The following is a 24953-nucleotide window of genomic DNA, read 5'->3' as shown; positions in this document are numbered from 1 at the left end:
TTTGCCGATTTACGTGTAGCGTCATTTATTGACAAAAAATTTAAAATAATAAATTAAATATAATTCTTATAAAAAGGAGAATATAATTTTAAAGTATATATATTATATTCACTTAATTACTGCGTCAATGATATACGCGCTATATCACTGCGCAAGTGCGACATGCTACCTGAGACAGGTAGCATATAGCACTCGCCCGCGTGCAATCGAAAGCGTTCCCCTGTGGAAAATCTATAATTATAACTGTTGAGATATAATTAACAGTATATACTTGTCGAAACGGACATGCCAGAATATGTATGTAAGTCGCACGCATGCCGTATGTATGAACCCTTGTTCAAGTTGCAGAACCCGAGATATCAAGGTGTGTAGGTATGTTGGTTAACTGATCTACACCTTTTAAGTAATGTAAAAAAATATTTTAAAGATTAGTTGTAAAGTGTTATTGTCTTAATATTTTAGTTGACTGAGGGGGGGAATATTAGGCTCGAAACGAGCTACGTACAGTACGCACGTATCAACTAAATGAAAGGAAGAAGAAGAAAGCCAAATGATCGTCAAAGCACTATATTGTGTTTCGTAGTTAACAAGAATCAAGCGGGCACACGCTTTCGAGTCATTAATTAAAATCTATAAGTATTTAAGTTTCCACATCTAACGACTCGGGTTTTTTTCATTTCTGAACGGTACTTTAATTCTAATAAGCGTCCGCCGGTAGCCGAGTGCATAAAACCATCGAACTCTGGTAGTTAGTTAGTCGTGGGTTCGGGCACGGCAAACGGGCCGGCCACGCGAAGTTTTCCAAGTTTTCTTCGCCTAAATAGGGTCCAGCTCAGGGCCGGTTCTAGGGTTTTGAGCGCCCCGGGCAAAACAAAATTTGGCGCCCTTTCATACAAGAATATACAAATTTACTGCAAATTAAAAAAAAAAGTAAAAAAAGGCAAAAAATCAAAATTACACAATAAAGAACCGTATAAAAAATTTATTTATTTAAAGCGCGGCAAGTGTTGTTAATGCAAAGTTTACAGAAAGACAAAGTTATTTAACCATTAAGGCGTATGACAGGCGCCAGTATCACTTTGACTATTCATAATTTTGTTGATATTTGTAATTTGTAAATTTGATCTCGTCCATTTTTTGAATAGATTGTTGTGATACGTGATACCGATTACAAATTATCTTTTCAAAATAAATAAAAATAAACTTTTTAGAGATTAAAAAGCATTTGTCCGCATCAATGTTGTGTGATAAAAGCCATAAAAATTCTTAGATTTCATTAATTTAATTAGTAAATTTTTGTTTTTGTCTATTAATCTTTTTTTGAGTTATTATGAATTCTGACTACACAAATAGTTTTCTTTGAATAATTGTAATATTATTTATATCTGTTGACAATAATAAAATAATTAGCGGTGTGACCTTTATTTGGTATTAGTAAAGAAAAAACAATTTATTGCTTGCTAAAAAAATCGATGTCTCATGAAAAATGATCAACTTTAATTTATAAAATCTAAAAAAATAAAAATAAAATATTTTTTTACATTCATTATATCGGCGCCCCGGGCAGTCGCCCGGCTTGCCCGCCCCTTTATCCGGCGGTGGTCCAGCTCCCCATAAAAGCTGATCCGGGATGCATCCCCCGGCAGATAGCTCACCCGTCGCGTTGCGGCCGAGCTATAAACCAAACTAATTCTAACCGGCGATTATTTATTAACGTTTTTCATGAACTATAGAGGGCGCTGAATTTTTACAAAATGGCTACTTTATCTGGGTCGCTCGTAACTAGTAATGTAAAATTAATCATATATTACTGCCCGATATAATGATATATGCTGCTTGTAGCTGTTTATCGAGAAATTTTATAGTAGCAGAACAATTATTGCTAGCGGGATACGTCATTATGTGGTATCGAAGCGAGTGAGCGAGATCGTTCTATGCATATTTGTGCCCTTTGTGTTAAAAACATCAGCTTTGACATTGTCCTATCAGGGTTAGATTTACAAGTAAAGCTAATGTAAATTGTTGCTTAGGCTTCGACTTTCAAGAAGCCTCAAACATTTGTACAAACAAATTTTAAAAAAAAAATTAAAGTCGAATTTTGTAATAAACATTTTTTTTACAAACCAACAAAACATACTTAACGAAATACTACACAAAATAAAAAGTAAATTTTTTTCTAAGAATTAACGTAAGGTTTTTTTTTAAAAAAATGATTAAAGATCTTTTTTAAAATTGGTTTTAAGGAATGGGAATAAAAATTTAATTAAATTCAGTTATAAAACAGAAGACTAGTGAAACCTCGCATCTGTTTCTTCCAATAACCGTATTGAATCATAGAGGTAGTCTGATTTAATTCTTTTCTTTTTACGATTGACTTCTAAAATTGTGAAGGGTTGGTAAGGGGACTTACATTCAGCTTAAGGCTTCGAAATGCTTAAATCCGACCCTGTGTCCCACACAAAATAACTGGCATTTTAACCTTAAGAAAATATCTTTTAAAATTGACAGCATAACTTGTTCGTGTAAAGTTGGACAATCGGGAAACTGCCAATTCTTAAGTCTAATTCACTCTTTCACAATTCGGAGAAGCTCATAAATATAACCGACCGATTTCCGAATAATCATCTTTTTTCGTGTGAGAATAGACGAAAACTTATATTAGGCTCCCGTAAATTGCAATTTGGAACGCAACAGAAAGCTTTACTTTTTCTATTGTTATTCATATTTACTGTTGATAATACACAAGAATTAATCAAACGACCCAGATAGAATAGTTTTAATTTTAAACACCAGAGGGCGAGCATCCGGTGAAAAATGCGAATTGCCACATCGTCACAATGCCGGCCTGCAACTTTTCGTCGCAACGTTCTCAATTCTTTTAGTGGTGGTCTTGTCCCCGTACATCATACTTTTCCTGTTAGCAATAGAGTCGTTCGGGGAAAAATTTTGAATCGAAGTAACGTGACCCGTCAAATCTGACGTTGGTATATAGTTAATCCGGGCCGCCTGCCCCGAAGCTAACTACATCCGGTCTCGTCGTTCGCGTGTCTAACTCCTATCTCGAATTTGAGGAAGGACTGACAGACAGACAGACCTACAGACGGACAACGGTCGAAAATTTATAGATCTACAAATTTTTTTACGAACTCGATATTTACGAGAACATACTTTCCACATTATACGATCCGTAGCAAAAATATAAACACTCGATTATAATCACAAAATTTAATTAATACCCGGCTAGATGCCTCTTAACCTAGGCAAAAACACCTTCCTTATCTCACCGACAATTATTTATTAACCGTAACCAACGTTTTCAACCCGTTCTACGGGCCATCCTCGGGTTTTTAAAAATCTCGGAATATCGATAACTGCTCTTTTTTGTATAGAAGAGTTAAGACGACATTCGAAACACAAAATTCTTTGGGATATCGAGCTATTTGAATCCAAAGAATGAATTACAGTAATATACAGTATATACAATTTAAAATAACAAAATAGATAAAAACAAAACGTTGGTTGCGATTAATAAATAATTCTCGACGAGATAAGGTGTTTTTGCCTAGGTATAACGCGAAAGAAATAATTCTCAGTTTTACAAGATTTTCTTTTATTTAAACGAGTCGTACGAAATCTTTCGGACATTAAAGTTAGCGACTCGATCGCGTGCGGAGCCATCGCAACCCGTCTAATACGGATGGCTTTTCAAATATTAATAGTAGAGTGGTATTAATTAGTAGAGGTCGACGAGCACTTTTGCTCTAATTACTCCGATTCTCTTCTGCCACGGTCCCGAATTTCTATCGAACCGGCGGTACGCGGGCATGGGAATCGGAAAACCCGAGCTAAGAGGATACCGGCCTGCGCGAAATACGATTTAAGTGATTTTCCGGGGTGCCGCGTTTAAATAGTCGGAATGTTTTTCGCGATATTTGAACGGTTGTCGGACGACCGTTCGATATTCGGCCGCGAACGGAACGGTTTCGTAGAGGTAAAGAATATACTACAATATCTGAAAAAAATTTAAGGTACCACATTTCCGATCGGTGTCTACTCGACCGACGAAATCGTGCCATTTCGTACCGTTCGAGTACGGCGATAAACGCGACGACGGTGGGCGACAAAACCAAATTCTTTATACGGTTTTCGTTTTAATATTTATTATATTATAGTATTTGATTTACGTAACTACAAAAGTTATTTTAGATCGTTCGCTCGGTACGATAAACCATTAACTAAAACGTTTTCAAAATTTTTTATTTCCGTACTGTATTTAAACACAATTTAAATTTTTAAAATGCGTGGCAATTGGTGTTTTAAACCCTTAAGTAAGATAACATCGGTAGTTATATAAATCAAATACTATAACGTAATAGAAGGGTTAGAAGTACGCGAGAATCTAATAATTTTTAATGTTTGTTGTTATTTTTGCCCGAGGCTACGCCGGGCTGGTCCGCTAGTTTCTTATATTTTCTCGCGGTATTTTTACTTTTCACAAATTTCAATAAATATGTTTGGAAGGGGATACGGAAACGAAATTGGATCGGAGACTAAAACAGAAAACCGACGACGGTATTTCCAAGCATTTCTTCAAATAGCAAACGACAGACTATAAATGCCAGTAAAATACAAACGATACGCACGATAAAGAATTATTACGACGTATTTTCGAGCGAAACGTAAACGTACTCGAAATCGACCGCAAATTATAGAACGAAACGAATCAATTGTTTCGATAAATATCTCACCGAGTCGCATTTCTGCAACGATTACCATACGCGGTATTTTTACGGTTTCGGCTTACCACAAAATATAAAAGTTTACGTTAAATAGAGCTAGTAAAGAATTATTGTACGAAATTCCACGTAGTTTTGTCGACATTTTATAAATAAAGATAAATTACAGCAGATTACGCATTAAACTGTATTTCTTTTCGTCGTATTCGTTTAAGCTTCTTCGCTTAATTTCTACCGTAATGCTTAAAGCTTATTTTACATTTCGCGATTTTAAATCGCGCGTGTATAATAATATTTAAGCTTATTAATCCGTTCGTTGCCTTTGTTTATAAGATAATCGAGACGATTTAAGGTTTATTCGACGGTGCCCAATTTCATTTTATTTTAGGCTCACATCCCCTTTGCCGTAGTCGGAAGCGCAGAATTTGCACGCGTTGGAAATAAAGTAGCCAGAACCCGGCAGTATCCGTGGGGAGTTATCGAAGGTAAATGATTTCGACTATTTTGAATTACCGTGGGTGGAATTTTATATACTTTCAAACTCGAGACTCGTTAATTATTAAATTACGGTAATATTTAAAATGTAATGCTAAATGTCGTAAACGAATAATTCCCAACTTCTAGTGGAAAACGAAGCTCGTTGCGATTTTGTAAAGCCGAGAGAAATGACGATCGGGACCAACACGAAGGATATGAAACACGAATATCGAATTGTTAAATAAAATTTTAACTAATAGAAAGCGATATGTAAATGACTCGTTATTTTTAATTATTATAGATTAATGTAGTACAAGTTTTATCTTATCTACTAAATAAGTTTTTAAAAAAAAAACAAAGTTTCAAAAATTATAATATCGAAAAATCTATTTTATGCACACTTTCTATCGTAGGTATACACCTTTCCCGTCGGTGTTTGCCATATAAAGGAAGCGGTATCGGTACTCCTGAACAAAATCCAACATCTGAAATGTGGGCGGAACATCGATACGTATATTAATAAACGTCCTATTTTTACAACGTTCCTACTTTAACTTACCTATTTTCTATCGACTCCCAAACTCCTACTTCCGGATCGTAAACTTCCAAATCTTCTCCGTAAGAGTAAGCTCGACACCGCGGCTCGCTTAGACACCATTTTCGACATTTATTTTCTCCCAAGCCGTCTTTGGGTCCGAGATAATCGTCCGCATCCAACGACAATCGACCGAGAATACCGGGGTGGAATTCGTCTTCGCACGCCGCTCCTGTAAATAATAATATAAATGTTTCGAAATTTAAAAAAACGATTAATAATAATAAACTTACCGATTGTTTCTTTGAGTATACGGAAAGCCAAATTGTAAGTTCCTCCTTCTACGGGAAGGTTTTTCTTATACGTCGCTATCGCTTCGTCGATTCGCGCCGCATCCTTAAATTGGCCGATTTCCGGGATTATCTGCGGGATTATTTCTCGAAAGCTTTTCAATACTTGGCTAAGATTTTCGTAGAAATCTTCGGCCTGAAAATAACGTCGATTTGGAATCGTCCGTAAATTACGTAACGCTATTTTTATACTCTTCGACCACTCCCCGTAACGCCGGTAAGGCCGCGGCCCGCATCCGACCCCAAAATTAAGTAACGCGTACGGTCGATCGACCTCCCGAATTGCGCCGAGGAATACGTAACGAATATAGGAAGCGCTACTCCTTAATTAATATCGTTATCGGCGCGTAGGGTGTCGACGATGGTTATTACGTAGGATCGATCTTTAGTCACCGAGGCGGCCGGCGAAACGGCGCAAGGAGTCTATTTACCGGCCGACTAGTGGCCGGTGAATAGCTTCGGACCCGCGGACGTCGGACGGGACGTCGAGGTTGACCGGAAAGGTCCGTTTATTATAAAGATTCGGAGTTACGGAGCGACGCTTCGTTTATACTTTGGAAAAACACGTTAAGGCGGTTAACGACGGAGATTTAGCGGTCTTCGACGGGAGTCGGGCGCGACGCTTCGAAAACAAAAGCGAATCGTTCCGTTACCCAAAAGTCGAGACTAGTATTACGTGCCATTTTTGTAAACGTCCTCCCCCTCGCAACGTATCGCGACGATTACTCGCTAACCAATCCGTATCCGCGATACGTAATTTACGGAAATCTATCTTAATTTCAAACGGCATCCGCCTTACGCGCACGGCATTCGTTCGACACGTCTATACGTTACCTTCTTCTCTTGCTCTTCCGTCATTTCTACTCGTCCTCTATATAGCCAATCGGACATAAGATCTTCCGTTTCTCTTAAATCGTCGAACAGCTTAGTTATTTCGTATATTTTTTGTCTGGAAGATTCTTGGCTAAAGAAAAGACAAAACGGAGATATTTACGGGGAAAATATATTTCGAATACGGTAAATAAAACCTTTCTCACAGTCCGTAGACGACGTGGTCGAAGCTGGAATCCAACGGATGTAGCGGCATCATCAACATACTCGTAGGAATTTCACGTTCGTTTTTCGAGTAGATTTCGCGATACGTATCGATTAACGTTTTGATATTCGAAGGGTGGCTAAAATTATTCGAAGGAAGAGACACGGTGGAGAAAACTCTGTGTCGACGGACGACCGGTCCTCGAAAAGGTAGCTTATCTAAGTTTTCGTCGGCCAAAATAAACTCCTCTAAAGAAATATTTATAAAATTTGCATTAATACGCAAACTCGGATTTCTATAATACGTTTAAATTTATCGGATTATATTTCGGGAAATAGACTAATTATCTCGTTAGTCGGTAAATAATTCGTACGTTTTCCACGGCCAAACGTAGGCTCGATCGAATTTAATTGGAAATATCTAGAACACGCTTATAAACGCATTTATCTAATCGATAAACAGTATTATCGAACCGAAGAATTAAAACGATTTACTTTCGTTAAATAGGTAAATATTGAAACGTCTTCCCATCGGTTAAGAAAATATTAATATCCGAGTCCTCTCGTTTCGAAATATCGAAACCGAGTTTTTATTTAACATTGCCTCCACTTTTTTAATATATACGCGGATACGTTTGTTACGGAGGTCCGACAATTCTCGGAGGAAAATGCGACCCAATTATAAACGGTTTAAACTCGTCGCTCGGTCGATTCGAATCTCTCGCGTCGCATTTTTTCTGCCGGGTCTCTCGGATCCCGGTAATAGATCTTTCCCGCCCCTTATAACAAATGTACCCCTATTTCGTGGATATTTTCGTGGCAGTAAATAACTGCGATTATCCTCCGAGACCGGGAGTTTTCAAAATAGTACGGGTCCGAATACCGATTCAAAATAGTACGAATCCGAATACCCAGAGGCCATCTCGCTCCGGTTACTTCTTCGCAGCCATTATTAAAATAAAATTATTCTTAAAAAATATAATTGCTTTAAAAACTGTTATCGAAATCCAAAAACAAAAGTGTTATAAAGAAGTAACGTCGATCGCGCCTTTATATTTCTATCGATTTTAAAACGACCGAAAATAGTTTATCGTTGTAATAATATCACGAATTTCTCGCATTAGAATGGTTAATAACGCATTTTCGTATTTAAAAATAGGATTACAATTAACTGGCAAATGTTATTAATCCTCGAAACACGCGGTCCTTATTCGGTCCCTATTTATTTCGGCGGAATAACAATATTTATCGCTTTTAATGTACGTACTTCTATTAAACGTTGTAATTTACGCTAATCGCGACTATTAATTATTCCCCGCGTATTATAGATAAAAATATTCGATTAGGATTAAATTGGCCGATAATCGAAAATATAATCGGCGATTCGAGTGTTATTAACTTATTATTTTCCTCGTTAGGTTTTTCCGTTCCGTAGACACCCGGAGGACTTCTTTTCGTTCCCGTCGCCATCGTCGCCTCGGCCGGATCCTTAACCACCCTTAAAAATTGCCGGGGTTTTTCCACCGGTCAGATTCCGTCCCGGATCCCTCGGAATAGTAAGCCGATACTTTAATCGAACGGGCTAGCGGCTAGCCGATCGTCTAATTTGTGTGGGCCTACTTACAATGCCGTATCGAATCGTCTTCCGATCGTCCGAAGAGTAGGACGAATCGAGGGTAATATAGTATTAAAAATTGCCAAAAAAATTAATATAAATAGACTTACTTATAAGACCGTCGTCCACGTCCCGGTGGTCGCCGATTACGGGAATAATGTTTTGTTTGACCATTCCTCGGTCTAAAACGTGATTGGTAATATAATCGTAAATGACGACGGTCCAACCGCCGTGTTGGAGTTGGCCGGCGTAGTGAGTACTGTTAGCCAGTCGAGCTACTTTTAAATTTTCTTTCAACATCTCGGCATTCGGCGAAAGGGCGCGCGACTCCTGCGTAAGTTAAAAATTGACATTTACGGTGGTGTTACGAAGACGATTCTAGGTATATCGATAGCGACGTACTTACGCTAAAATAGTCGATCTTGAACGCTACCGAAAAGACGTTTTCTTTCCAATAAGTGTTGGTAACGAAATCGTCGACGGCGTCTAACGAATCGTCCAGCTCGGTTAATCCCGCTTTCATGCGGAGAATTATGTCGGGTTGACATACGAATCAGGTGACAATATCGACTGGTCATATCGTCTATCGTATAGACTCTGGCAGTCAACGAATCGTGCGTCTGCTGTTTAGAAAAAGAAACCGAGTTTTAGTAATTTTCCGACGACATTTTACACCGGTGCTCTTTTTTAAATGATTTTAGTACGCGTTTCGAATAACCGGACTAGGATCAAAGTCTAGTTTGCAATTCAAACTTAGTGTTAGTCGACCGATAAGGAGTCGAACTCGGCCTTATTTACTATCGGTCTATAATGTAATATAATATTAGAAATGAAAATACGTACGGTATTAAATCTGCGTAAAGAAATAAATAGGCTTTTCGTTATAAATAAATATACTTGTATTTTTCGAGTTATATTGTTGTTTGCCCGCTATAGAAATTAAGGCGAGACTCGGGTTCCGAAAGGACGTACGAAGATAATCGTCTACTAATCGAGTAATCGAAACGGTGCCGAAATTAGAACTAACGTTTATTTTACTTAATATTACCGTAAAAGAGTTTAAAACGCCATTCGACATTATTACCGAGGTATTCGGTAAGACGGTAACGACGTCCGTCGTTCTTAATTAGGTTTAATTATTCCGAAAAATCTCCGCTTCGATAAAGCGTACGGAATTATTTTGTCGATTCTCGGGTCTCGGCTATCGATATATTCCTAGTATATTTACCGTATATATAGAGTAAACGAAATTCTTCCCGGGCAAATTCTTAAATCAAAAGTATACCTTTCGATTTAAGAAATTGCTTAGTATTATATTAATTTTAGTCGTATCGGTATATAATCTTACTGTCGGAAAGCTTTAAAGATTTACGGCTCCTTATTCCGGCGATGTAATTCTAGCTAACTTATCTCCGCCAGAGAAGCGATACCTCCGAGTCTAGGCAAACTTCGGCGACCCGACGTCGAATTCGAGGAATCGATACCGTACGGAATTTTTTTATCGGTGGCTTCCGACGTCTATAAAGGAATTCAAAATTTATCCGGGAAATTTGCGCGCGTACGCGGATAAAGATATTTAACTTACGCTAGCCAAATTTATCGTTACGCCTACACCGGTCGTCGCTACGCGTAACGTTGAAAATTCGAAATCCTAATAAAAATGACGTACGTTACGTTATCGATATACGTATATAAAATCATATTATAATTTATATTAGGGTTTCTCAAACGGGATCCCGGTTGTTTTTTAACCCGGGAAATCCCGCAAATTTCTCAAACGTTGGCTTTTTTCTTATTTTGTGTTAAGGTCGAGGAAATTTTGCCAATATAAAGTATAATTAACTCACCAACTGTCAGAATACATTCGTATTTATTAATTTTTTAAATTTTTGCCGGTTACGGCGGGTGGCAAACGGTCGATAAGCGATACGTAGCTTATTTGTGGCGGGACTCGAAATTCTTTACCGGTAATATCCGGAATAATTGCGCTTACGCCGTCTTAATTTTTAACCGCGCCCGGTAGCTTCGACGACCGCGTAACGCCGGGTTGTGCGAATTGGGCCGGGATATAAACGAGTACGAAGTCTGCGAGTGTCGAGTTTTTCTTCGTTAACTGCCGAATTATTGGGCTACGATCTTTCTATTAAAGCGGTCGGGGTAGACAAATGGAGAATACTAGAGAACAAAAGAAGTACTATAACCTCGAAAACGATACGGCCGAAAAACATAATATTTGTCTTAAATGCATTAAACGCGATTCCAATCGCATCGACTGAATCGGAAAAGGCGTTGTCGGTAGCGGGACTTTCCGTTATTAAAACAAGAATCACACTATCGACCATCTTGGCTTTTTAAAATCTTATAAAAATTTACAATATTTTGTACTATATTTTATTTAAAAAGAAAACAAAAATTACCCTCTAAGTTAGAAGTTTGATCTAAGTTCTTTTTCTTTTTAAATTTTCAACTCGATTCGAGGGCATTTTTGTCGTCGTTGTACGCAGTTTCCAGCCAACTTCAATAAATTTTTTCTATTTGTGAAAATTTCTACGTAATTCGAAGGTATTTTTTAATATACATCTTACACGGCATTATTACTATGATTTTAAAGGTTGCGGAACGTATTAAACTAATTTAAAAAACGAAAAATAATTATATCGTTTGATTTAAATGATATTTTGTATATCTTAAAAATAATTAATTTTGTTAAGTCAGCCAAAGGCCGGGAAACGAGAAACCCTAATTTATATTATATAAAATACTGCGTCGAGGAGTTGACATATATTTCTTTATATATTTCCCGATAGCCTATCCGCGAATTATATTTAGAATCTTAAACGAGTAGACTGTGTCTTATATTATTTTTTTATTCGCACGAAAGTAAATTGCAAATTACGCAGAAAAATTCTTTAAGCCGCTATTTCTATAATAAATCGAGCTTATAATTTTATATAATATACGTATACGAACGGTCGAACCTCCGATAGCGGCCGTTTCGTACGCTCCCGTCGGAGGTTCGACCGTATCGAAATAAAAGTTTACCTTTTCGAATTGTTCGTTATCGAATACGACGGTAGACGGTGTATAAGTACGTAAATCTATCGCCGAACCCAATAACACGGAAGCGATAACCGGCAAAAACATAGCCATTACGTCGCCGACAATTTATCGACGTTACTCGGGAAAAATCGAAGGAAAGATTAATAACACGTCGCCGTGACAGAATTTGACAAAACTAGTCGATGCGGAGATATTTATTCGTACGTTTGACGGGCAGACGAGTCTTTCCCACAAGGAGGGATAACGTAGATAAGAATATCTATTTGCGGTAAGATAGGAAGATATATTCGTTGCGGAAAAATAAATTTGAAATAATAAAACAGTCGTCACGCGACCGAATTTACTTTTGTGGCTCGATTCTCCCGTCGAACTCGCGTTACTAAGGAGCGTCATGGCTTTGAAGATGTTGTATCTCCTTCCCATGATACTGGGAAGAACTTTCGATGCCATAAACGACAGAGTGGGAATCGACATATTTCCCGAGTCCGAACTGAAAAAAGTACAGGTAAGTCGGTTTATTTATTTTTGAAAAATTTCAATGCCGTATGGCCAACTGAAAAAAGAATTGTAAAATATCCAGGTGAACGACCATTCTTTCTTCGAAACTACTTATAAAATGATACAAAATTCTCAAGAAGTGAAGCAAGTACTTCAAGTCTCGGGAGATTTCTCTCTTAAAGTCAAATCCGGGAAGGTAGATTTGAAAGGTTTCGGAAATTACTTGAGATCGTCGACCACGTCCGAAAAAACAGTCGAAATATTAACGAGAACGAAATATTATACGGTAAGTATATTTACGTATTACACAAAAAATAATTAATAAAGTATTCAAATCGAGTCGTTTAGCACACGGAATCTTTACCTTTCCACCTGAAACCTCGTTCGGATTGGGCCAGTCACAGGCCGGAAGATTTAGGAACTCATTACGTGCAAAGTATTACTTACGGGGGAGAATTAATATCTTCTTTGAGATTTATCGCTCATAAGGTAGAAGACGTCCGCAGTATCCGAGCGAAAATATCGGCCGAAGTACAAGGAATGAAACTGGAACAGCTCATCGCTTCGGGTAAATTGTACTTAAAATTCGTATTAAATTGTACGCGCGGTACTTTCGATAATGTCGATGGTTTACTTTTTAGGGAAACTCGGTCAATTAAAAAACGATCTTCGGGACAAGGCTAACATGGAAATCTCGTACTTCGCTACCGTTCCACTGAAAGACGTGCCCAATACTATAGAAGGTCTACAGAAATTAGTAGAAGGGTTCGACGAACAAGTGAAAAGTGTCAACAACGGCGCGGGGGTGCCCGTTAGAGTAGAATTGATGGAATTAGCCACGTTTGATCCTCGTTTTCAATTTTTGATAAATAAGTAAGCGGCTAGCGTTACGCGATTTACGTTCTTTGTTTATCTTCGATTATAATTAAAACCGAACTTCAGGGCTTTAGAAAATGCATTGAAGGCATTCGAAGATCAATTCGACGATTTAAGAGTTACTAAAGATAAGTTAACCGACTGGATCAGAAGTTTGCCTCCGACCTTGACGCAGAAACAAGAACACGAGGTACTAAATTTGGCGGAAGAAATGAAAAAGTGCGGCCAATTTTACCTAACAGAGTTTATTTGTTCTTAGATTACGAGATTATACGAGAGAATTAGAAACGTACTCAGAGTCTTTCAACATACGATCGGAGTTATGGACATAGAAAAGGGAACCGATCAATTGTCAAAGGCACTGCAGGCTTATAAAGAAGGCGGAAAAGGTTTACCCGGAAAGTTCAAACGCGAATTCGATAAGTTGAGATTTGAATTGGTTCGTATTCATTTTCTATACGCTTTTATTTCTTTTAAACTTTTCTAATTGTTATCTTTTTATTATTTTCAGATGGTCGACGGTAAGTTAATTAAACGATCGATAGCTTCGACAGTATGGCATTATATTTAAATTATCTCGCGTATTACAGAACCAGATTTAAGCGACGTGGGAAAAACCACATATATTAGATGGGGACGTAAGGAATGTAATTCTTCGACCTCGACTACGCTTTACGACGGTTACGTAGTTTCCGGAGAAGAATTCGGAGTCGGAGGAGGAACTAACTATTTATGCCTTCCCGGTGATTCGGAGTTTAGTTTCGGTAATCTTCCGTCCGACAAAAAAAGTGGAAGTTACTTAGGGGGAGTTAGATACGGTATAACGGATTTAGAACTATTTAAAGGATCCGACAGAGAAAACATGTTCGGCAATGGAGTCACCTGCAGTTTGTGCCACGTGGGCAATCGTTCCACTATATACACGCGACTGGGGTCTCATCGATGTCCGGACGGATGGGTAAACGAATATCGGGGTTATTTATCGGCTAACAGAGATAACGGACATCGAAGTAGATACGTATGTCTGGATCAAACGCCCCAATATTACGCGGTAACTAACGCTCAGCTCTACGAACACAACTTGAATATAGTAGGAATCGCCCAAGAAACAAAGGAAGATTTGGCAATTTCTTGTACCGTTTGTTCCAAATAATCGTCGAGAATAATTTTGCACCGCACGTAATACGATTTTATTAAATATAATCAAATAATTTGCTCTTTACGCTCTTTCGTTTTAAATTTATTCACCGAAATAACAATATTAAAAGACTCGTTACGATTTTCGACACGAGAAAGTGGTTCCGGCGACGTCGATTTAAAGACGAATAATTTTAATAATATCTAATATTTTATAACGCTATTAAAATAATATCAGTTTACGACGGGGGAAAACCCACGAAATTCCTAAAATTATAACCGAACCCGGAAACGACGACCATTAAGAGAAACGTAAAAAACGGCCGCCGCGGTCGGAGAGTTGGCGATCTTATAAAAAAGAGAAAAATTATTCTCGATTTGACAATATTAAACGGAGTAAATTAAAATATAAAACAAATACATTCCATTATCCGACTTCTCGGCTTTGAAAATGTAGAAATTATGCGAGATATAATCGAATAAATTTTTCTTTTACGCAAACCGATTTTCTGTATCAATTCCTACGATTTCACGAGTATCCGGTTAGAAATTTATAAAAATACCAGTTTATATTTACAAGCAAAGTACGAATATATAACGATACGATTTTGTAGTCGAGGTGGGAATTGCGGCCAATGTAGTTAGGCTTTGTGCGTATTTACGATTACGCCGAGAAAAAACGGAACAATACGGTCGAGTGCGGGTCTCCACTATCGAAATAAATTGAATTCGTTCCTCCTTAGTCGGTGCCACGCTTTAAATATAAACAAATAAACAAAGATTAACGTAACACCTTACGAACTAAAACGCGTACACTGTACCGCTAGATTCGATCGTAAGAGCGCCGGGATCTAGCGCTTAAAATCGCAATCGTTTACTTTTAGAACACAGACATTAACAAAATTGTAAAAACAAATTTTAAAATTAAATTTCGGTTACGGAGTATTTCGTGCCAGACGTTTAGAAAAACGATCGGCTAAAATATTTAACGATTCCGAATTTATACGGAAATAATCGAAATATCAAACTGTATTTTATCGCCGATTTTCGTACGTAAAATTCTGAAGATCGAAGTACTTTTGTTATAACTTTGACGATAAAATAAAACTGGCGTAAAGATACTTTTATGGAAAGAATGTCGTTAGCGTTAATTTCGATTTTAGGAGTTTCTGCCCGAGCCTTATCTATTTATCTCTTTGCTCCCCCAATTCGTCTGGCAGATTTTCCCGCAAATTCGTCGAAACCGATCGAATGTTATTTGGCGGTTTTTATCAAACTCGTTTAAACCGAATTCGATGTAAATAACTAGTTATTTATTTTGGTATCTCGTTTTTAATTTCCGTTCGTGTCCCCACATATTTGGGAAAACCCACGGCGAATAAATAAATAAATTTAATTATCTAAATTTAACTGTTAAAATAATCACTTTCTACGGTAAATTACAGACTCGAAGATAACCGTTTCTGTTTATATCTCGTTAATCGACTAAAGATTAGATTGTTTCGCCCGGAAGAAACTTATCGTTAGACCAGCAGCTGCCTACTTTCGACTCCACCTCGTCCAGCTGTTAATTAGGAAAATACGCAACTAGCGAGTTAGTTCCTTTATCGTATCTAAGACTAATCGACTACTTCCCGCCCGGGGTTTCTCGAGTAAATATCGGTGGCCGTTTCTCCGTTCGACGCTTACGCGAGAAAAATCAAATAATTTATCCGTCCGAAAGTCATCGGCGAGTTAATTTCGCTAAAAGTCGCCGTCATGACTCTCGTAATGCTGTACGTATTACCCATGTTACTGGGTCGTACTTACGACATGAAAAACGACAAAGTAGGCGTAGACATATTTCCGGCTTCGGTTATTACGAATCCAGAGGTACGAAAGTTTATATTTTACATATATTTATACGGCGCGTTTATTAATAATTCTTTTAAATCTTCAGAAAATAGAGCGTTACTTCACGGATTCGGAATATCGAATTGTAACAGACAGTAAAGAAGCCAGAGATTTTTTAGACGCTTCCGGTAATTTGGCTCTGAAAATAAAAACTGGCAAAATAGACATAGAAGGAGCCGGCAGCTACTTGAAGGATGCGGCCTCCCGATCCAACAGCGTAGAAATTCTAGTGAAAACTCATTTCGAAACCGTAAGTAGGCCTACATCGACGTCGGACGTTTCGTTTCTAGCCGATCGAATCGTTTTTTAAACGTTATTTATATTCAGGAAACTCACACCATCTCTTCGTCGGCCAAACCGGTGGAAAATTGGTACGATTTGGATAAAGAAGGCGTAGGAACCCATTACGCTCGAAGTATTACTTACGGAGGAGATCTGATAGCTTCTCTGCGCTTCGTGGCAAAAAGTTCTGCGGACAGAGAAGTTATTAAAGCGACGATCCTGGGAAGTTTGCAATCCGATTCCGGTTCGTTCGGTTTGCAACTGAAAGGTATTCATAGACCGAAGCGTAAATATTTTAAATACAAAGATTCCGAGCTAAAAAGTAAAACGAATATTTTAGGTAAATTCAATCAAATTCAGCAAAGCGTTAAGGATTCGGCTTCCTTGGAAATTCATTACTACGCCACGGTACCCATCAAAGGAGTCCCGAACGACGTGGCCAGTTTGATGAGTTTGGTCGATAGTTTCGCCGATCAAACTAAAGAAGTAAACGGAGGCTTGGGAGTTCCGCTCAGAATGGAATTGTTTCCTTTATCCGCTCTTAATAAAACGTATCCGACTTACATCCAAACGTCGTAAGTGTTAATTTATAAATCGCCTTTTGTTCTCTCCCGATTTAACGCCTGGCCTTTTACTTCTCAGGGCTCTTAACGATCAAATGGATCTGTTAGAGGAGTTATTCGACGACATTACCTCCGCCAAGGCGACTTTAAGAGAATGGATGAGGGTGACGCCTCCCGTTCTACCCCCGAATTATTACCAGAAAGTAAGGAATTAAGTCGATAATCCGTAACGCAAAATTGAAATTTATAAACAATTTAACGGGAATTCGTCTACGCAGATCGGAGAATATTCCGCATCCCTAGAAACCATATCCGCCACGTTTTACGACGTAATTAGTAAATTAGATCTATCGAATCCCGAGAACGACGCGCAATTTACTCCCGCATTCGCCGTCTACGGTAACGACACCGGAATATTACCCGATAAATACACGAAAAAATTCGAAAAACTAAAAATGGACATGGTAAGATATAATTTATCCGTATTAATTTACGTATAGAAACGAAAATTTTAAGTGGTAATCGAGATTTACGATTTTTCTTTAGATGAAAAACGTCGAAGGTAAGTAAAAGCGGCCGGTAAGTTTCGATTCTTTGTAATTGGTGGAAAATCGTAGAGGTGAGAATGTACCTTTGACAGCCCTCCAGACCGAAGGAGGCGGAGCCACGTACGTACATTGGGGAAGTACGGACTGCAATCGAGCGTCGGAAGAAAGAGTCTATAAAGGTTGGGCCGCCGGAGCCAAAGACGGAGGAACCGAAATACTCTGCATGCCGGAAGAAGAAAATTATAACAGAGAGGTCGACGTAGAAAAACGACATTATCACCTTAAACTCGTACAGATAGTATACGGTAGCCGGCAATCCGTCTATAGAGATTACATAAATAAAAACATTCCCTGCGCGCTATGTCGCGTTAAGAAACATCGCAGCGGCGCCAGAATGATTCCCGGCACCTCTTTATGTAAATACGGTAACGGAGGCGATTTCAGGTATTCGGGATATTTGATGTCTACGGATGCCAAAACGCGTAAGAAGGAATTTATCTGCGTAGAAGGAAGCGATCCGCGAGCGAGAACTAGCGCGGGAGAGACGATCGCCTTCTCCGACGTATTGCTCAAGTGCAACACTCTTCCTTGCTCGGCGCAAAAAGAGGGAAATGGAATTCCTTGCGCCGTTTGCGCCTTTTAAAATTTCTTTCGTTTCTCGCAATTAAATGTACCTTTTAAATATCTTGGAAAATAAAGTTAACGTTTAGAAATAACGTTTTAAATATTTGGTATTTCGTGCCATTCCATTAATACCGTTTACGGCAATTTTCGAAAATAATTACCTTTAAAAACTAGCAGTTTATATCTTAAAATAATTCGTTAATTAGTTTTTGCAAAAATTGAAAGGAATAACGTATTTTTGTACGGCAAACTATTCTTAATTAATCGCTTAATTACGACGAAAAGCGTCATTTTAATTACAAATTTGACGTATTTATCGATTAATTCGTATAAGTTATATACGAGTTAATTTCGGCGATAAAAATGCCAAATCGAATTGGCCGGTCGATATAAAATTTCTCTTAAAGTAACGAAATCGAATGGGCGGAACGGAAGACCGACGGACTAAGGCGAGACTTTCTACGAGAAACTGTCCTCTAATTGCGCGTTGCGCGTTAGACGCGTCGAGAAAACCCGGAAAATTCCGTCTAACCAACCCATCGACTACTACGATAAAATCGAACAGAGTCAAAAATTTCACGGGCCGTTTCGAATAAGCCCGGGGATTATCTAATTAAAAGGCGTATACTCGATAAAATACTTTAAACTATAAATTTTACATTACGCCAAACGTAAATGTTGTTTTTTAATACTCGGGTGACGAACGTAGAAGATAATTCGAATATTTATCTGTAAACGATAAGATAGATCGTACCTATATGCGGAGGTAATTTTTCTTCGGCGGCAGTTAGGAGTTGCCGCGCCGAGCTAATAGAAGATTTTTCCAAAAATTCGAATCATGACGGTCATAATTCCCGTGTTGGCTGCCATGTATTTAGGGGGATCTTTTAATTTGTTCCAGTATCAGAGAGGGGCGGCCGACATTTACAATACGGAATCCCTTAAAGATAATATTCTGGTAATTTCACCATCGAATATAATTATTTTTAGGAAATGGTCGAAAATTTGTATTTGTTTTTCAGTCCATTAACCGCAGTTTGACGAAATCTCAGTATAAGCTAATAGAATCGAGTAACGACGCCAGAGATTTTCTCGACGTCGACGGCGAATTATCCTTAAGAATTAAATCGGGTCAAGTAGACGTGGACGGATCGGGATCTTATCTGAAAGACAGTTCCTCCAGGGACAATTTCGTCGAACTTCTCGTCAGAGTGCAACACGAAACGGTAAGTAAATTGCCGTCGTTGGCGGATACGACTTTTACCTCGATCCTTCCGTCTTCGTTTACAGGTCACCGAAACCATTCCCTCTTCGATTTCGCCTAACACGGACTGGATGGAGAAATCTCCTAAATTAGTAGGCACTCACTACGTCAGAAGCGTAACGTACGGAGGAGAATTAATCGCGTCCGTCAGGCTGAAAGCCCTGGACAAACAAGAACGAGAGAAAATAAAAGCGGCCGTTACGGCAAATTTGCAATTTACGGGAACGCTCGATCTGGGAGCCAAAGGTACGTAAGGGCCGGGCAAAGACTACGTTTAGAATTTCGCATTAATAATAAGCGGATTGCGTTTTCGTAGGCAATTTCGATAAATTGCGTAAAGATCTAAAAGGAAGTTACAGAGAGGAAATCCACACGACGGCCACGGTCACGCCCAGAAGCCCGCCGCAAACGATAGAACAATTAATGAAATTGGTCGACGAATACCCCGAAGACGTAATGAAATTGAATAACGGTAAAGGAAGACCCCTAAGGGCGGAACTTTATCCGTTGAGCGCATTTAAACGCGATTACGTCAACTACATGAAAAACAGGTACTTACGTACGCGTATCTAGAATCGTATATATTATTTTAAAATATCTATTGTCGTATATTCAGCGCGTTGACCAGTCTCGTAGACGATATAGATGCCAAGTACGACGACCTGAGAATCGCTCACGGCGAGTTTTTGTCGTGGAATGCGAGATTACCGTACGACCTATCGGAAGAAAAAGCCACTATGGTGGGAGAAAGAATTGGATTAAAATTTTACATTAAGTAGAATTAGAAGTAATCGAGTAAAATAGGAATTGAATAATAATTAAAAGAATTTTAACAGGTAGAAGAATTCTACGAGACACTGGATACCGCGTTAAACGAATTTAATAATGCGATTAGCAAAATAGATACGACCGCTACCATCGAACAGTTCAGAGAAGCGTTCAAAGCTTACGGAAGCGACGGCGACAACAGTCCGCAGAAATATCAAAGAAATCTGTGGATTTTGAGGAACCGAGTGGTGAGTAAAATAACTAATTCTATTTCCAAACGTTTCAAATAAATTATTAAATCCGTCGATATTTTTTTCAGACTGGCGATAGCCTGGGTAAGTTTCTTACGTTACGTCTTCTTTCGAGTCACAAAATACGAAATTATACGTCATTTTGCATTCTTTGTACAGAATGGGAAAGGCCTAACGGATTCGGTACGAAATATACTCACTGGGGAGGCGAAGAATGCCCGAATTCCGATAACGTACGTCTAATACGGGGCCAAGCCGTAGGACCGCTTTACTCTTCGTTCGGAGGCGGAGAGAATGTTCTCTGCATGTCGGACGACTTATCGGAACTTCCTCCGCTTCTAAAAAAAACAATGACCTTTCTCCGACCCGTCGGCCATTACGATAAAGAAGACCGAGTTCTGGGTATAAAATGTTCGGAATGTTACGCGCCGGGTGCGAGTTCGGTGGCGGTCTTCCCCGGAAGTTCGTCCTGCCCCGAAGAATGGAGACTAGAATACCGAGGTGCCACGTTAGCCGAAGCGTATTCTCGCAGCGGAAGTAAATTTATTTGTTTAGACCTAAAAACCGAAGGAGAACCCGTCGCAAATAAGGATTCGTCCACGAAATTGGCTAATATTTGGTACGACGACGAGAATTGGGTGTCTTGCGTAGTATGTACCAAATTCTGATTTCGTCGATTAAAAAATATGCCATGGCGGATTTTTACTAAATAACTAGTTAAAATTTGCCTAGATATTTGTTAAAACGAAATATATATATTTAAAATTGAAAAATAAATTTCCACGTTTCTCTCGAGTGTTCTTAGTCTGCGGAAGATTTCGTCCGTAAAACTCGGATAAAATTTTCGCGGGTGAAGTCGCGAAACCGCGTTAAAGCGATATCCGTCGCGCGGTCCTTTTTTATTTTCCATAAACTTACTCGGATCGCTCGACGGAATAACCATCGGAGAATAAGACCGGATATTCGTCGATTCGGTTAACCGAGACGGTTGGCAAAAAATACAATTATTATGCCATTGCAATCAAACGTTCTCGACACAGATTTGCCATTTTAAAGTAAATACGAAAACGATTTAACGTTAACGTAAAACACATCGAAATATATAATTATAAAATATACTGTACAGTGGCGTGCCGTGACATTCGATGATAGAGAAGCCGTGTTTCTGTAAGAAGCCGACTTACAGGGGCAATCAATTAATTGCGCGTCAGGGCCCGTTCGTATTCGTTTGTTCGATAAGCCAGTAAAACCCGTATACTTCTTTAAATGTATTTTTAATAGATTATCCGACGTACTTAATAAATAACAGAGGTAATTATATCGAAATTTCTTATTAGATTCAATAAATTCCCTACGCCCTCTAAATGCCAATTCTCGCTTCGAGAAAAAACATATAATCTATTAATTTAGATATATCTATTAATCGTAATTATCTCGTTATAATTTTCAATATTTATTTTGTATTGTCTACCAATGTTAAATTCTATTCTATTTTGATTTCCAAATTGCTTCAATTTTACGAAAGAATCGTCATTCGTCATAAATTTTATCGTCAAAATGTCGAAATTTTTTGTCGACGTATTTATATTTAATTTCGGCATCGCTCTTTCTCTTTTAATAATGTTTTCTTTTTCATTATATGGTCTCGAGCCAAAACTTTTTAAAATAAATTTTTGAATCGCTAGCCACGATATAAGGGCTAAAATTAAAATTATCAGAAAAACTTACTCGGTAAAACAAAATGTGTGACGAATATACGTACCTAGTACAAAAAATTCTTCAATTGTACGAATATACTTTTAAAGAAACTTATAATTAAATATAACTTTGTGAAGAAACGTACATAAAAATAACAAAATATTCTTTACTTTTTAAATCTTAAAACAGTCCACTTAGTGAAATAGCTCCCTACGAGTGGCTAACGAATGAATCGGAGACGGTCCGGGTAGGTGTGTGCGTGCCAAATCCCGAGGGTGCCGATACCGGTCGATGTCGAATGCCTCTTTTGTCGCGTCACTAGTATATCTCAAAGGACGCCACAGGGCTGTTGTAAATTTTAAACGTTTCTCACCATAGCCGTAAAAATCTAAATATGTTAAACTTAACGGATTGTCCGTCGTTCGTTTTCTAACTAATTCGTTTTAGGGCCGAGTGTCCACGAAAATTTCCAAAATTTACAACTTTTCGGTCACTCTCATTGAACTGGAAAAATTTCTGTCTTTATTACATCTAATATTATGAAGAGATCAGACCCCACTGTACTCCGCAAGAGATTGGTTCGGTTAAGCTTCTGTTTAAGTAAAATTTCGGCTTTTTCATCGGGGTTTTACTTATGTTTCTAATTCCCTAATCGCTTAATTATTTAACTACTACTTAAATAGAAATAAGTCGAAACCGGTTACTTTGTACTTGAATATCTCTAGTCTCGGGAAAGAAGTGGAAAGAAATTTTTATGACAACCGATACATAAATCGTAAATTTAAGGAAAATAAATTCTAGAGCTTTTTTTGTACCATTGTACAGTACGTCTCATTCATTAAATTTGGTTGTAAACGATGCTGCCAAAGTAACAGTTAATTTTTTAACACTGTACTAGAATTGTACACGTTTTTTCTGCATCCCCTTACAGATGAGGACGTACTAAATCGTAATATCACCGGTTTAACATCGAAATCCGTAAGTAATATAAGATGGGAAAGCGGAATAAACGCGGAATAAATATATCAAATATTTTAATGGATTTTTTTTTAAAACTCCTGTCAACTATACGGAACTATCATAAAAACAAGCCAGTAAACTTCTATCGGTTGGGTTAAGTTATAAATCTAGTCTAGGGTGGGCAACCTTTTTTATAACGTGGGCCAGAATAAATTTTACGTTATTTCCGCGGGCCGTAGTAGTTAATTGACGCCTTCTTGCGACTCGTAATTTTTTTAGTCTGCAAATATGAAATAAATAAATAAAAAGTTAATTACTACATTTATTTTCTTATCGTTTTCGAAAATTACAAAGAATTGGAAAATTAACTATTAATTAGTTATTTTTCCAATTTAATAATCTATTAAAGATCTCGCGGGCCGGATAGAAACTTTTCGCCAGCCGTAGCTGGCCCGCGGGCCGGGGTTGCCCGCCGTCGATCTAGTCTACTCGTGATTTACGTAATCGAGCGAGAGCGGCCGAATAACTAGCGGGCAGGCGGCTAAACAGCCCACAACCGGTCCGGGATACAAAGTTAGAAGCTTTATGTGTGAAGCATCCACCGGCTAAACCGGGTGACGTTGGTGCTCTGTAAAGCGCATGCGCCAATGCCTATAATCTGGCTGCTTGGAAGTTGACAGGCAGGTGGCTAACAGCCCACAACCGCTCCGGGATATAAAGCTGTACTCTTTACGAGTGTGTCGCTTACCCGGTTTAGCCGGGTGAGCTAAGCCGGGTGAGGTTGGTGCACTGTAAACCGCGTGTGCTAATGCCTATATAATCTGGCCGATTGGAGACCGACCCGGTTTCGACATTCCTTCCGCCACCGAATTATTCGAATATACAATAGCAATCTTATCGTTTTTTTCACACGTAGTATAGAAATTTGTAAAAGATACATAGTGCAGTTATAATAAAATATTAATTTTAATTAATTCAAAGTACGTTAAAATATGAAAATTTATATTTTATAAAATTCGAGGGAAAGTCATTGGAAGGTGGAATCGGCGCTTCCATCGCTTCCAATGACGGCACGCCACTGATACTGTATGACAATTAAATGTATACTAGGGGCGTTCGATAAGTAATGTTTCCGGCGGTAAGATATCGAACCGAAATTAAAAGAACAAAGTTCGGTATTTCTAATTTAGTAACACTCGGCGTAGTCTTCTTCGGGTCGTTCTCGAACCATTTCTTCGCCGCGGGCGAAACGAATTCCCGAGATTTCGCTCGAGAGTAGAAATCGACGAAAAGTTTGAGGGCGTCGAGTCTTCGACGACTTCGACTCCGAGTCTTTGTTTGGCTTTCGGCGCGAAACTCTAGGATAGTCACGCCGCGGAATCGTCGGCTTTTTCCAGTTCCGAAACCGTAAACTGTCACTAAATTATAGATTAAGAAAATTAAGTATCTCCCGAATCGATTTTTGTTTAAATTATTAAACAATTATTTTGCTATTATTTTAATAATTTGAGAATAAGTATCCGGTGTAAACGATAATCTAGCCCGGTCTAATTAATTTACGATAATTGGTATAAAAATCTAAATAACGAAGATATTTTAAGCCCGGCCCTATCCCGATCCCGATTTACTCGATTTTAATCGCGTAAAAAAAGAATACGTAGAAAATTGGATACGAAATAGGCCTACGAGGGACCATCTCTCGACAACCTACTATCTTAAGTTAATAAAACTTACGACCTTCCCCCGACATTATTACGTCCGAAAGCCAATTTTTACTCCCTAA

The 24953-nt window shown here is 38.3% G+C and overlaps 4 protein-coding genes and 1 long non-coding RNA gene across 5 annotated transcripts; 4 read left to right on the top strand and 1 right to left on the bottom strand.

The window, feature by feature from the left end:
* Positions 1 to 5484: 5484 nt before the first annotated feature.
* Positions 5485 to 6142, bottom strand: LOC136976000 (uncharacterized). The gene is made up of 3 exons (XR_010880858.1): positions 6042 to 6142; positions 5773 to 5980; positions 5485 to 5698 (listed from the first exon to the last, which is right to left on the bottom strand). It is a non-coding gene; the product is annotated as an uncharacterized lncRNA (long non-coding RNA).
* A 6011-nt stretch (positions 6143 to 12153) lies between these two features.
* LOC136975962 (uncharacterized) lies at positions 12154 to 14295 on the top strand. The gene is made up of 6 exons (XM_067271144.1): positions 12154 to 12313; positions 12389 to 12592; positions 12655 to 12874; positions 12948 to 13179; positions 13249 to 13372; positions 13442 to 14295. Exons 1-6 carry the CDS (start codon positions 12200 to 12202, stop codon positions 13667 to 13669), a joined length of 1122 nt encoding a protein of 373 aa, XP_067127245.1. The 5' UTR covers positions 12154 to 12199; the 3' UTR covers positions 13670 to 14295.
* On the top strand, positions 13694 to 14335 carry LOC136976012 (short-chain collagen C4-like). The gene is made up of 2 exons (XM_067271211.1): positions 13694 to 13703; positions 13773 to 14335. Exons 1-2 carry the CDS (start codon positions 13694 to 13696, stop codon positions 14333 to 14335), a joined length of 573 nt encoding a protein of 190 aa, XP_067127312.1.
* A 1592-nt stretch (positions 14336 to 15927) lies between these two features.
* LOC136976011 (uncharacterized) lies at positions 15928 to 18321 on the top strand. Its single transcript, XM_067271210.1, has 8 exons — positions 15928 to 16191; positions 16259 to 16462; positions 16540 to 16762; positions 16835 to 17069; positions 17137 to 17260; positions 17336 to 17539; positions 17604 to 17619; positions 17677 to 18321. Exons 1-8 carry the CDS (start codon positions 16078 to 16080, stop codon positions 18246 to 18248), a joined length of 1692 nt encoding a protein of 563 aa, XP_067127311.1. The 5' UTR covers positions 15928 to 16077; the 3' UTR covers positions 18249 to 18321.
* A 678-nt stretch (positions 18322 to 18999) lies between these two features.
* Positions 19000 to 21280, top strand: LOC136976036 (uncharacterized). Its single transcript, XM_067271228.1, has 8 exons — positions 19000 to 19187; positions 19252 to 19455; positions 19520 to 19739; positions 19810 to 20044; positions 20110 to 20233; positions 20330 to 20509; positions 20581 to 20596; positions 20672 to 21280. Exons 1-8 carry the CDS (start codon positions 19068 to 19070, stop codon positions 21178 to 21180), a joined length of 1608 nt encoding a protein of 535 aa, XP_067127329.1. The 5' UTR covers positions 19000 to 19067; the 3' UTR covers positions 21181 to 21280.
* Positions 21281 to 24953: the final 3673 nt, after the last annotated feature.

The sequence above is a fragment of the Centruroides vittatus genome, unplaced genomic scaffold (assembly GCF_030686945.1).
Source record: "Centruroides vittatus isolate TY-2023 unplaced genomic scaffold, ASM3068694v2 contig_392, whole genome shotgun sequence".
Lineage (NCBI taxonomy): Eukaryota > Metazoa > Arthropoda > Arachnida > Scorpiones > Buthidae > Centruroides > Centruroides vittatus.
The sequence above is the reverse complement of the archived record's forward strand: the minus strand, read 5'-3'. Positions and strand labels throughout refer to the sequence as shown.